Source organism: Odocoileus virginianus, chromosome 22 (genome assembly GCF_023699985.2).
Source record: "Odocoileus virginianus isolate 20LAN1187 ecotype Illinois chromosome 22, Ovbor_1.2, whole genome shotgun sequence".
Lineage (NCBI taxonomy): Eukaryota > Metazoa > Chordata > Mammalia > Artiodactyla > Cervidae > Odocoileus > Odocoileus virginianus.
Window position 1 is genome coordinate 22,994,107 of NC_069695.1, and position 15,224 is coordinate 23,009,330.

General features: G+C 35.2%; 1 protein-coding gene across 3 annotated transcripts in view; it reads right to left on the reverse strand.

The window, feature by feature from the left end:
* Positions 1-15,224, reverse strand: part of ROCK1 (Rho associated coiled-coil containing protein kinase 1) — a 118,676-nt gene that overhangs the window by 85,459 nt on the left and 17,993 nt on the right. For 2 of the 3 annotated variants that reach the window (XM_070452725.1, XM_020881764.2), the window contains exon 2: positions 818-899. In XM_070452725.1, the coding sequence (XP_070308826.1) occupies positions 818-899 (82 nt within the window). Of the gene's footprint in view, positions 1-817; positions 900-15,224 lie in introns of those variants that run through there. The other variant, XM_070452726.1, reaches the window with a different exon arrangement.

Consider the following 15,224-nt stretch of genomic DNA (forward strand, 5'->3'; position numbering starts at 1 on the left):
TTGCAAAACAGAATTAAGGCTGAAAAAATATTTTTATAAATAAGAGAGAAACAGAAACCCAAAGGATTGATAAGTAAAATTCTGAGGCAGGATTTCAAAGTGTAGAAGTGATAAAAGGAAGTAAATCTAAAGTTAAAAAGATCTTACTATTTAGAAGAATAAAACTTTTCTAACAAAACATACGTAACCAAAATTGGCAGATAACACCAAAACAAACTCAAACTAAATGTATCAATATGTATGGTTTAGGAATAGATTTTTAAAAATGGAGTGGGGAAGATTTTATGACCAAAATTCTTATTATCAATTATTTAAGATGAAAAATTTGAAACTATTTTATTAAGTTTTCTAATCAAATTTTAAACAAAATATCTAATATCAAAATCTTAAAAACATGTTTTTATAAAAGAACATCTGTAAAACTTAAGTATATGCCAGGTTTCATGAAGAAAATTCGTATCTTACAGGTAGGAGCGCTTTTCATATGTAATCAATTGTTAACCTGAAGGTATTAAAATGTAACAGCTAATTTATTTATAAAAGAAAAATAGAGAATAAAACATTATTGAAACTCAATGTGCACGTATGCTTAACGTATTTATTTTAACCATTTACTTTTTATTCCCTTCTCTGCAAGATATTTTAGATTTTCCTGATGAGCACTCAAACTGACAAAGTTTCTTTCCTATTTCCTTCTCATTTGATGTAGATACTATTGATGAAATAGAGTAAACAGAAAGAAAAAAAGGCTTGAATTATCTAAGTCAATATTTCATTATATATAGTCTAGCATTAACCTCCACAAAAAATTACTTACATCTGCTTAAAAAGTTGTCAATATTTTTGTTTTTTCTTAAGGCAGGAAAATCCAAATCATATACCAAAGCATCCAATCCATCCTAAACAAATAAACAAACAAACAAAGTTAGTTTTTGGATCACACTATGAACACATTCCTCTTTCATGAGTATAAAGAGTAAAACTTATGCTTTAACATTTAATCTGCTTAATCTGCCTTTCTCTCACACATCCTGCATTCATTTAACACCTTCCCACAAGGTTACATGAGTACTGGAAGTAGAGAAAACTCATTTTTATTTCATACAGAGCAGAGGTCCCCAACCCCCCAGGCCAGTACCAGTCCATGGCCTGCTAGGAACCCGGCGGCACAGTAGAAGTAAGCAGGTGTCTTCCACAAAACCAGTCCCTCATGCCAAAAAGGTTGCACACTGAATAGAGTTTTCACTTTCTAACACTACCAGGCAGAGGAGCAGCAAAATCACCACAAACTGGCTACAAGTGACGTCAACTCATGCCCTTTTCACCATATAAGGGAATGAAATTTTACTTTTCACTTCCCTTTAACTACTGCATTTATTTATTTCATAGACATTCATAAAAAACAAATGACCTACATTTTGGACCACAAATATTTTATAAGGTAGTATCAAATATTAGTTCCTAAAATGTGAAGTTTAGTATAAAATAAATTCTGCATTTAGATCCATTTTTAATGGTGTGTATATAAATATATAGGGTTCTCTTTCTTTGAAACACTTTTTAGAACAACCACTAGTAAGGGACAAACATGGGCTTTTACTTTTACTTTAAAGGGACATTTAAGTATTATCTAAGAAAGAGCAGGACAATGCGGAGGTGTACCAATCAGTGTTCAAGTATGAATGCATCTATTCAGATTAAACCTTATCAAGGGAAAACAGTCAGACAATCCCAAGTCATCTTCATTTTATTTAACTGGGGAAAGTTTGCTACAAAAGAGCCCCAAAATAAAAAGCAGCAAAGGAAAACACACCTTCTGGAGATCATGAATAGTCATGTTCATAAAAGTCTGAAATAGAAATTAAAGCTAGGGGAGATATACATTGTGTTGTCAAAGGTATGAATAACTCCAGCTATTTTAGAACACTTAAAATATTTCTCTAGGAAACTGAAAAGTCTAGTCAAATTTTAATAGGTTTTAAAATATATCACTGCTTAGGTTGGAAACTGACCATGGAGAAGATGACTAGTAGTAATACCAACAACATTGTGGACTGCTTAAAGAGACCAACTAACCCTATTGCTGGCTTTTCAGAATTCAGAGGTTTGTACAGATCTGAAGAAAAAGTCTCCCCACCGGAGCAAGTTCATCTATCCTTGAGACACATTTCTTAGTCTCATAAAGCATTTGAATATTTCTGTTAATGATTTTTACAATAAAGAGATGAGAATATTTACTCGGTGTATTGAAAACCAATCAATAAATATATTAATTCACTGTTTTCTGGGACAAAGTATATTAAATGTATATATGCCCCTTTGACTAGATTTTAAATTCTTTAAAGCAGAAACCACAGTTAACATCTCATTTTCTCCCACAGCATCTTCCAGTGGGCATAAAATGTACATTAAGCCAATGATTTTTTCACTCCAGAGCAAATACATTATATTACTCAAGAAACAACACTTTCCTTATTAGATAGTAAGTTTCAGCAGACCATGTCACTCCAAAAAAATGCACAGATTATAGAGTAATGCAAATAATACTAGCCCCACAACTTTAGGTTGAATTTTGATAAACATTTCCAGGAAATACAAGTAGGCATAATGCAATAAAAATCAACATATTATTACATCTTATAATAAGTACTATTTTAAGAGCTCCTACTTCCAAAGACACTTTTCAGTTTTAAAAGGTTCAGAATATCTAAATTTATGACAATTTAAGTTGTTTTCTAATATCCAATAAAACATTAGAAAGTGAGGGAAATGTGCATTAAACTTTACTCACAACACACCCTTTCCAATAAATATACTGCAAACTGTCTACAATCTTACTCCAAATAATTTTTTTTAATTACTAAATGTTAGGAAAGAACTTCAAAAAATCCCTTGTTCAATTAACCACTACATTCCGTAGTCAAGACAAATAACAATCAGTAACATTAACTGATTTGTCCGACACCACAGAGCTAGTTAGTAGGTTGTGTTACCATCAAAATACGAACTCTTAGTCTGATAGTTATAGAAATAACATGACCATGATAAAAACATGATTTAAAAACCCTGTATCTCTAAAATGAAGTTAGGAATTGAGAACAAACATGTATATTTAAGTCCAAGATGCACTGTTCAAAAATTAAGAGAAAATCACAAGTCATTCTTCTAATTAAAACTAGAAAGTACACTGGTTAGGACTCAAACCTAGGGTCCTGGGTCAAAGTACTACACCTTTTCTAGTACGCCACCATATCCTCTTCTGCATGACCTTCCCCAAACTACCTATGAAATCAAACAGTTTTCCTTGTATTAGAGTTATTTTTTACTTTAATCTCCACAGCTCGATTTCTGATGCAGCAACTAAACTGAGCCCCAGAACTGAGCATGACATTTTACTCACCGCATCTCAGATACTGTTGACTCTCCTACCCCAACAACTATTTCCTCCTTCTACCTTCCTAATTCAATTTTGATTTTGTTCGGGTCAACCCACCTTTCTCCATGAAACTATGAGCTTCCATGAAGGGAGAGATCTTCCCCAACTCAAGGAGGTCATTTCTAATTTAAGCTAAACATGGAGGCCTATTACTCTTGCCCGTGTTCAGCTTAAGTACAGGAACATGGTAATAATCTGGCACATCAAATGTGAGGGGAAAACCTACAAAAAGGTTTCTGGGGAAAAGTTTCTTCTCTTCTGAAAGAGATACATGTCAGAGATAGTCTCTCCTTTTATGAGAAACTGTCGTATCTCTACATGACACTTAAACAACAGCAGCCACCTCAAGGCCTCAAGGGAAGTTGGCAGGAGACAAAGCCAAACACAATGAGGACAAGAGAGATGAAAGATGGAAGGAACTCGAGTCTACAATGATGCTTTTGAAAAACTGAATTAATCTACTCTGGAAACTATCCTTCCCTTTCTATCTCAAGATAATACATTTTCCTTATGGTTTAACTCAATTTACACTGGATCTTCTACTTCTTGTAACCTAAATGAAGTGAAAGTCACTCAGTCTTGTCCGATCCTTTATGACCCTATGAACTGTCCATGGAATTCTCTAGGTCAGAATACTGGAGTGTGTAGCCTTTCCCTTATCCAGGGGATCGATCGAACCCAGGTCTCCTGCATTGCAGACAGATTCTTTTCCAGCTGAGCCACAAGGGAAGCCCAAAAATACTGGATGGGGTAGCCCATCCCTTCTCCAGCGGATCTTCCCGACCCAGGAATCGAAGAGGGGTCTCCTGCATTGCAGGTGGATTCTTTACCAACCGAGCTATCAGGGAAGCCCCTGATGTGACTGAGAGCACCCTGAAATACAGAGAGTTCATTAAATGCCAATGTAGGAGATATAGGACTTATTGCACCGAAAGGGTGAGAGAATCATCCACTCAAACAGTGAGACCAGGGGCAAGATGGGGCTAACAAAAAGTCACTCTTTGGTAATCGCTGTTTGTATAACTGAGCCTCAGTTTTCTCTTTTATAAAATGGAAATAACTCACAACTCAGAAAGGCTCTGCGAGAGGTTAAATGAGTGAAGTATTCAACCCTTAAACAGTTCCACTTTTCACTCTTTACTTCTCTAGCTGACATTTGAAAGCTCTAGAAGTTAGTCTCACTACTGACAGAAATGACATAAAGAGAAAATAGGTATTTTGGTCATGTGGTCATAAAACCTCTGGAGTAAATCTTAGGTTATGATATTAAATCCCTCTGAGTGTAGATATCCCATATAAAATTACAAGCTGTTTTTTTTAAAAAAAAACAAACATAATGCATCTGACTGTTCTTAACAATAGAATTCTCGCAAGCATTTGTTAATGGAAAACGAGTGGCCTCCACTAACTTGTGCACAGTCACCAGGACTAGGTGTCTGGCCCTATCACCATATACTTTGATTTTACAATTGCAGGAGATGGTATACAGTTTTTCAGTATCATTCATAAGCCAAAATTATATATATATATTTTTTTTTTCAAAATTATATTTTTTATCAGAGAAATAGAATGGGCAAGATGGTATCCTTCTAGCATAATCTAAGGTATATACCAACAGAGGCTATAAGGGGAGTCAGAACACTGAGTTTGGGGACAGGGATGCAGGCTTCCACTTTAATGGAGTAGAGAAGCTACACAAGGTAACACAATCTTAGAGTAGGACAAAGAATCCTGACATTTATTCAATACTCTGAAGCTCTGTAAAATAATGGATAATAAGACTTGCCACTTCCTAAAGTCCATATTCTAGTACCAGAATTCAGAACCTTAACAGAAATTAACATTAATTATTATCCTCCCATAATAATCAATTATTATGGAGAGGAGTCAATGTCAAAGAATTACAAAAATTAAATCCTTTGCTATATATATTTGAACAATGATAGTAGACCAGTTATGGCAGTGCATTTTGAAAGAGACTAGTCACATTAGAGAAGTATTGAATACTTTCACATAAACACACAAAGGCATCCATAATTAACGACAAGTATAACATTTCATAAGAAACTCTAAAGAATGGACATTTCATATGTCTTAAAAAGAGCCAATATTAGGAGCAGGGAAAGCACCATTAGTGTTATCTCACAACAGAGTTTAAGTAAAGGAGAAGCAGGAGGAAATTATTCAACTTAACACCGCTGCAAACTTCAGTCTCTGGATAGTTCTGAATTACAAAAGTAAGATTCCAGTGTAAAAGATCATTTAAGATTAGGTCCATTAGTAATAATACACCTGTCATAAAGTACAAGAATATAAAGGCACTAGGAAAGAAAAATATACTATGTATAAAAAATTTCATATTTAAGTAAAATTTCAAAATCAAAATCATTACTATTCTAAATAAGACTTTTTTGAGAAACTACCCCCCCTGCAAAAAAAATTAAAACTAAGGCAGTAAAACAAGGACTTTTGAAAATCAAAAACATTTTTTTTGGCTACTGTCAAATATTTGATGACAGTCGGTGTACCACTTAAAGAAAATACTTTGGGTTCATGTTAATCTCTTTGTTAGGTAAAGAGATAAGAAATTTCTCAAAATTAAGCAGTGATATGAAAATGGAAAAAGAATTTCAGCAGGGAATTTTAACAACTTCTGATATTAAACTAAAATATGTTTGTTTAAGCAACGTGACATTACTATATACATGGCAGTGAGTCCTAGGATAATTATACAGCAAAAAATTTAGTATTCCAAATACTTAGTTAATTAAAGATACAGTGGCTTTTCCCAACCAATCTTCAACTATACCTTTGCAGCCTCATCTTTCTCCACAGGCATGTATCAAAGCTTGAGTCATACTGTGCTAGTCACCTCCCATTGCCCAGTCTACCCCACTGCCTTTTTACCTGCTCTTTTCCCCAGCTGGAACATGAATGTTTCCTATCTGCTGCTGCTGCTAAGTCACTCCAGTCGTGTCCGACTCTGTGCGACCTCAGAGACGGCAGCCCATCGGGCTACTCCGTCCCTAGGATTCTCCAGGCAAGAACACTGGAGTGGGTTGCCATCTCCTTCTCCAGTGCACGAAAGTGAAAAGTGAGAGTGAAGTCGCTCAGTTGTGTCCGACTCTTACCGACCCCGTGGGCCACAGCCTACCAGGCTTCTCCGTCCATGGGATTTTCCAGGCAAGAGCACTGGAGTGGGGTGCCATTGCCTTCTCCTTTCTTATATGCAGACTGCCTCAAATGTTTGTGCTGCCTTCCCTAACACTCTGAGAAAAATGTTAAAAAATAAAACACCTCCTATGCACTTCCTGCTTCAGGAATTACTGTACTTGTTATAATTATTATAAGTCTGCCTTCAGAAAACAGAAAGAGTAGTAGTAGTAATAATGCTGATGATAAAAACAGTAAAATACTTTGTCTCTGGGAGCTCACTGGTTAGTAGGTAGAAAAAGTAAATAATATGGGATCCTGAGTATTACAAAGTACACAAACAGAAAAAAGGCTGCTTAACTGGGTCTTCATAAAGGACATGAAATCTCAGTTGACAGTTACTTCTCCTTAGCCATTCTTTACATTGAATTATAGTCAATTTACAGTGTTGCATTACCTTCAGGTGTACAGCAGAGTGGCTGAGTTACATATGTAGCTCTCCTTTTTCCGATTCTTTTCCATTACAGGTTATCACAAGACACTGAATACAGTTCCCTGCCCTTGTTGTTTATCCATTTTATAAATAGTAGAGTGTATCAGTTCATCTCAAACTCCTAATTAATCCCCCCATCTCCTTTTATAACCAAAAGCCTGTTTTCTATGTCTATGAGTCTGTTTTGTAAATAAATTCACTTGTATTATTTTCTAAGATTTCACATATAAGTTATATCACATTTGTCCTTCAATGTCTGACTTCACTTAATATGATAATCTCCAGGTATATCCATGTTGCTGCAAATGGCATTATTTAATCATTTTTTATGGCTGAGTAATATTGCACTATCCTATATTCCACTGTTATGTATGTACACACACACCCCCACATAATCTTTATCCATTTATCTGTTGATGGACATTTCATGCTTCCATGTCTTGACTTTTGTACATAGCACTGCTATGAACATTGAGGTACATGTATCTTTTCGAATTAAGTTTTCTCCAGGTATGTGCCCAGGAGTGGGATTGCAGGATCAAATGGTAACTCTTTATTTTTAGTTTTTTAAGGAACCTTTATACTGTTTTCCATAGTGGTTACAACAATTTACATTCCCATCAACAGTGTAAGGAGGGTTCCTTATTCTCCACACCCTTTTCAACATTTGTTATCTGTAGACTTTTTAATGATGGTCACTGACCATTGTAAGGGAATACCTTATTGTAGTCTTAACTTGCATTTCTCTACTAATTAGCAATGTTGAGCATCTTTTCAAGAAACTGTTGGCTCTCTATAGGTCTTCTTGGGAGAAATGCTTCTTAAGTTTTCTATTTTTTTTTTTGATTCAGCTGTTTGTATTTTTGACATTAAGCTGTATGAGCTATTTGCATATTTTGTAAATTAATCTGCTACTGGCAGCATCATTTGCAAATACTTCCTCCCAGACCATAGGTTGTCTTTCATTTTGTTTACGGTTTCCTTTGCTGTCCAAAGCTTATAAGTTTAATTAGGCTCCATTTGTTTGAGCTTGTTGATCTTTAAAGAAGAGAATTTGAAAAGAGCAAGATGGAGGTGGGGTAAGGCAATCTAAAGAGAACAAAGGCAAGAAAAATTTAAAGAATGAGAATAGGATGCTCTGGTTCCATAGATATGAGGAAGAGGTGGTGCGGGAAACAATGCTGTGAGGATGGGTTACAGAATGTGTATTAAAGGTATAACACACCATGCTAAGAATTTTAGTATTTCTGTTATTGGAACCATAGGAATTGTGGGGAGAGGAAGAGTGACATGACTAGTTTTTATTTTACTGAAGTCTGACAATGATAAAGACAACGGATTAGAAGAGGAAGAAACAGGTGGGAAAGGGAGTGGTTAGGAACATACTGTGGTAATAAAGCACAAAAAGATCCAAGTCTGCACTAAATGGGGGCAACAGGAATGGAGCATTAGAAGCAAAAGAATCTGAAGAATGACTGAAAGAGGGACTGGAAGGATTAAGAATGAATATCTTCTAGTTTAGGTGAGTAGAGAGTGACTTCATTAACCAAGGCAGAGAATACATTTTGGAGAGGAAAGATAAAGATTTTAGATATACTGAACTTGATGTCCCTGTAGAATACTACCATTTTATGGATAACTAGATGACAGTTCAAAATATGAGTTTGAGTTCAATGGAGAGACTGGGCTGTGATACAGATTTGGAAGTCACAAGAATACATTTAAATCATGATAACAGATGCAATTACCCAGGAAGTGTAAACCAAGGGGAAAATGGAAAAAGAGTGAATAATAGCCTCCTGGGAAACATTAACATCTGAAAGACAAGCAGAGCAAACATGACCAATGAGCAATGAGAGATGGGGAAGGAAGATATAACAGTGTCAAGAAAGCTGAAAAAACTGCAGAAGGAACTTAAGAGCAGAGCAAACTGCAACAGAGAGATCAACTAAAATGAAAAATGCAAAAGGAGCCAAATAATTTGTAATTAAAATGTCACTGATGATAGTTGCAGAACGTAATGCCACTGAACTGTACATTTAGAAATAATTAAAATGGTAAGTTACATATTCTACGTATTTTGCTACAACTTTTTTTTTAAGTCACTACTGGACATCAGCAAAGTGGTGGACTAGGAAACTACAAACTCTCATTCCCCTACAGGGGGAAAAAAAAAACCCACCAGCAGCTCCATAAACCAAATTTGTAGGAGTTCAGGAAAACAGGTTTAGAGTGGGAAAAAAGCAAACATCCCATGGAGTAAAAGCCACATTCAAATGGCAGGAAAATTTGTGACATGTTTACTCACTGTTACCCCACTCTCTCCCAAAGTGGGGAAGGTCTTGGTCTTGCGCAGGTAACAGGTTGGTTCCCACTTCCCCACCTTGAACTGGAGCGTGCAGAGCAAGACCATATTTGTGAACTGCTGTGTATGCCTGTTTTAACCTATCTGAGGGATGTCTGAAGGACCGAGACAAGGACCTTTCTGTTCTGTGTAACTAAGAATACAGGCAGACAAAGCAGTGCAGGCAGAGCTCATAAAAGCTACCAGAAAACTACAAACCCTACAGACACCTGAGGCAAGAGGTTACAGTATAGATGTACAATAGACCACCTAGGCCCAGAGAAGCTAGGGTGAGACTCTTGGGGAAGCTTTTCTTTTAAAGGTTACTATCAACCTTAAATAGAATGCTTCTCAGAATGGAAGGGGTATAAACCAGCTTGTAATGGATAGAAAGGCTAGTGGAAAAGGAACAAATGAAATAATGGCCAAAAGAAATGAGAAAAATTAGAAGCTTGCATAATTTAAACTTAAATTTGATGACATATTTTTAGGTAGAGGAGACATATTTTTAAAGAATAAAAATGATTAAATGAGGTTCCAAAAAAATCTAAGGGAGGGCAGAATTAAGATACAAAGTTGAGACATCAACCTTCTAAAAAAGAAAAATATTTCTATGTACACAGTATCATGTCATAAGCACATAGAGTTATATTCCAATCGAGAACACTTGATAGTCATGTGATCTTAAGCAAGTTACCTAACCCTTCACAGCCTCAATGTCCTCATCTGTAAAATAAGTATAACAACAATAACTATCACATGTGAAATGTGACCATGGAGGGCTGCTGTACTATAAGAAACTGATACATCATAATAAGTCATAAAAATATATTCATGGGTAATTTCACAGAGGATTTTCCTCCCCATCATTTTAACAGTTTACAGGTATGGGTGAACACAAGCTAGATTTTGTGTGGGCATGACTAACTGAAAACTTTCAGATGGTTTGACTTTATTTTGGGGGAAGAGAGTTTACTTTTCAAATTTTTCCTTCAAGTGTCTGATTCGTTTCTTTGGGAAAAAATAAAACATGTCATATGTTCAGTTAGCAGTACTATAAAAATATTTTCCAATAAACCCAGACCTTCATTTGTAAATGAAAGTGAGAAAAACAAACTGATTTCCAGCCAACTATATTGACTAATAAAAAATGAAATGCACTTTTCCTTCCTAGTCTGAAGCCTTTTGATGAGTCATAGAAATGGCTTGTGGAATCTTCATTTTTCAGAGTCCTTGTTGTCACTGGGTTGGCACATTTCAAAGAGCCAAATCTACTGGTTATTTTAATAAGCACCAGTGTGTGATCTTGACTATTTAATAAAGAGGAAAGGGATGCAAAGCAGTGTTTCCTTTTAAAGGCAGCAAAATGAGTCACTTGCCTGTGTGCTTCATGTCACCCTAATCAACACATGTAGGTAAAATGTGGAATAGTTTTTCAAAATGATTATATTTGTTGTTGAATGAAAAAATAAAATAATTTTTAAAAAAATACACAGTTCATTGCTATCTTCTTAAAGTTCCTACACAGATTTTTACAAAGCCAGACCTTGGTCAAAGGTGGTTGGGGGTGGGGGAAATGAACAGAGACTCAGAGACCTATGTAATCATAAGATTTAATGTCACTAGAGGCCCAGGAGGAGAAAAGAAAGATAATGGGACTGAAAAGGAATAAAATAAATAAAAGCTAAAAATTCCCTGTATTCAGCAAAAGACCTAAGCCTCTAAACTGAAAAAACTAATAGAACATAGCCAAAGAAATCCAAACCAACAAAAAACCTGTCCAAGTAGAATTCCATATCCAGGAAAAAAAACCAGGATATTCTCAGATGACAAAAAACTGAGAGATTTGTGACCAGCAGATCTATCCTAAAATGACAGTTTAAGAAAATTCTTTTTTATATATTTATTTTTAAAAAATAATTTAAAATTTTAATTGAAGTATATAGTTGGTGTACAATAATAAAGGAAATTTTTCAAATCAAAAATGATACAAGAATGAATCTTCAGATAACAGAAAGAACAAATGAAAAAGTAAAAATAGGGAAAAATACAATATATTTTCATCCTCTTGAAAGTTGAAGCAAAGAATTTTAATATTACCTAATTGTTTCTCATTTTATATAGACATTTAAGATGAATATATTATATACTAGGAGGGTAAAGGAACATAAAGATTTCTAGCCTTTTCTCAAACCAGTAAAATGTCAACACCAATCCAATGTTGTAAATTATACATGTCTAATACCTACAGCAACCAAAAAAAAAAAAAAAAAAAAAGCTATACAAAGAAATACACATAAAAGCATTATAGATAAAGAAGCCTGTTTCCACCATTTGGTTGGAAGAATATGATGAACTTTCATTTTTAAATTCTAATTCTGGAACATAAGATTACATCATAAATTGCCAAGGATAAAATCAGAGCCGTCTACCCACATACCAGACCACCATGATGCAGGTGTTTGGTCTAAAGGGGCTTTTTCAAAACTCTGTGAGTCAAAGACAGGTTGTGGAGGCACATGTCTACCAAAGCTCTCAGACTTATGACTGGAAAGGATTCTTTCCTTTGAAGCCTTCCCAGCTTGTGTGAGCAGTTGAGAAAGCAGAGTGACTGTCACCTCATTATATGAAGACCCCTGAGCTAAGAATGACTCAAGCCTGAAGAGGCTTCCTTCTTCGGTCACAGTGATAGCTAGCCCCGTTCACATTCCAACACACACACACACACACACGCGCACAACAACCATCATCAGCTGCTCAAAGAAGTGATACTGGACTAGAATGGAAAGAGGGCTTAGTTGTAAAATAAGAGCTTGGACTTTCAGCATAATATGATAAGTCCTTGGGATGTAACACAGCACGGTCACTACAGTTAACAATACCATATGAGTATCTGAAAGTTGCTAAGAGAGCAAATCTTAAAAGTACTCTTCATATATAATTCACTATATGAACAAGCTAAAGAAGGAAAATCACATGATATCAACAGATGCAGAAAAAGTATTTGATTAAATCCAACTCCCATTTATGAGAAAAATTCTCAGGAAACTAGGAATAAAGGTGAACGATTTCTCAACTTATAAAGAATATTTACAAAAAAATCCTGAAACTAACATCAAACTTAATGGTAAAAAAAAAAAAAAAAATGATGATATCCCTCAAAAATCAAGAACAAAGCAAGGATGTCCTCTCTCACCACTCTAATTCAATACAGCACTGAAGCTTACAGCCAGCTCAATGAAGTAGGGGAAATAAAAGACATACAAATCATAAAGGAAGAAAGCTAATCATTTATATTTACTGATACCATCATTTATGCAGAAAATCACAAGGAAACTACAGAAGAAAAACAAGCAAAAACACCGAGAACTAATAAGTGAGTTCCACAAGGTCATAAGACATAAGGTTAACACACAAAAACAACTATATTTCTATATATTAGCAATAAACATGGAGAAACCAAAACGTAAAATACAATGCCATTTATATCTACTCAGGTAAAGGAATAATGAGGAATAAATCTAACAAAATATGCAAAGAATTTATGCTGAAAACCACAAAATATTGATGAAAGAAATTTTAGAAGGATCTAAATAAATTGAGAGACATATAGTGTTCACGGACTAGAAGACTCAACATGATAAAGATGTTAATTCTCCCAAAATTGACATTAAGGTTTAACATAATTCCTATCAAATACCAGCAATAGTTTTCGTACATAATGTAGATATAGGCAAAATTTTTCTGAAATTTATATGGAAAAGCAAAGGAACTAGAAAAGCTTAAAAAAAATCTGAGAGGCTAAGTGGTCCTGGATTACAGACTCTCTTGCCTTGAATATAACAGAACAATTTGTCATTTACTCTGCACCAGGCTAAAATGAGTAAAATCTATTTGAAGGTATCTTGTTTGTAAACATTTGTCAGATTCTAATTTTTTTTTCTTTTTGTATTAAAATTCAACTATGGATGTATATGAAACAAAATAAATGGAGATCATTTTTCTCCCAAAAAAAAAAAAAAATCTGAGAAAGAATAATCTAGAGGAATAACTCTGCTCAAGTTTAAGACTCACATAGCTACAACAGTCAAGACAGTGTGCTATTCGTGGAAGGACAGACATATGGTCCTCTGTTGGTGTCTCCAGGAGATTGGTTCTACAACCCCAGCAAATACCTAAATCCACAGATGCTGAAGTCCCTTAAATAAAATAGCACAGTGGAATTCCCTGGCAGTCCAATGATTAGGACCAGTGCTTTCATTGCCAGAGCTGGGTTCGACCCCTGGTCAGGGAACTAATATCCAGCAAGTTGTGCAGCGCGACCAAAAAAACCAAAAAAGCACAGCATTTGCATATACCATCCACACATTCTAGATCAAACCAGCTCTAGAGAACTTATAATACTTAATACAATGCAAATGCTACATAAAGAGTTGTAAATACGCTGTAAATGCTATGTAAATAACTGCTGACTATAGGCAAACACAAGTTTTGCTCTTTGAATATTTCTGGATTTCTCTAATGTTTTCAACCTGCAGTAAATTGAATTTGTGGATGTGGAACTTATGGATAAAGACAGCCAACTGTATAGATGAATGGAGCAGAATAAAGAACCAAGAAATAGACCCACACAAGTATAGCCAAGTGATTTTTTGACAAGGTACAAGAGCAATTCAATGAAGGAACTGAATTGAATAAATGGTATTGGAAAACTGAATATCTATCTTAAAACTGAATCTCAATCTAAAGTTCTTACCTCACACAAAAATTAACTCATACTGGATCACTGATTTAAATGTTAAAGTGTTTAGAAAAACAAACTGCTAAATTTTTTGAGAACTACAAAACTGAGTGAAAAGTTTCTGAAACATGACACAAAAAGTATTTTTAAAAATTTTGATAAATTGAACTTTGTAAAAAATAACTTTTGCTCTGCAAAAGATCCAGGTAAGAGGATAAAAAGATAAGCCAAATACTGAGGAAAATTTTTTTGCAAACCAACATACTAGAATACCTGAATCACTGTCAAAATTCAACAATAAAAAACAATCTGATTAGAAAATGTGCAAAAGATATAGACAGACATTTCACCAGAGGATGTACTGATGACCAATAGTGCATGAAGAGATATTAAGTATCATTAGTCACTATATACTCATTACAACAACCAACATAAAAAACAGTTACAATTTCAATGCTGACAACAATGCAGAGAAACAGAATCTCTCATACACTGCAGGGTGGTATATAAAATGGGAGAGTTCATTCTGAAAAATAGTTTTGTAACCAATATCATATGACTGACAAAAGCCCATATAGTCAAAGCTATGATTTTTCCAGGAGGCGTGCACAGATGTGAGAGTTGGACCATAAAGAAGGCTGAGCACTGAAGAACTGATGCTTTCTAATTGTGGTGGTGGTTCGATCCCTGGGTCGAGAAGATCCCCTGGAGAAGGAAATGGTTACCCACTCCTGCACTGCCTGGGAAATCCCATGGACAAAGGGGCCTGGCAAGCCACAGTCCACACGGTTGCAAAGAGTGGGACACAACTTAGCAACAAAACAACAAATGTGGTGCTGGAGAAGACCCTTGAGTCCCGTGGACTGCAAGATGAAATCAGTCAATGCTAAAGGAAATCAACCCTGAATATTCACTGGAAAGACTGATGCCGAAGCTGAAGCTCCAAAACTTTGGCCACTTGATTACTAAGAGTCAACTCACTGGAAAAGACCTGATGCTGGAAAAGATTGAAGGCAAAAGGAGAGGGGGGCGGCAGAAATGAGATGCTTAGATAGCA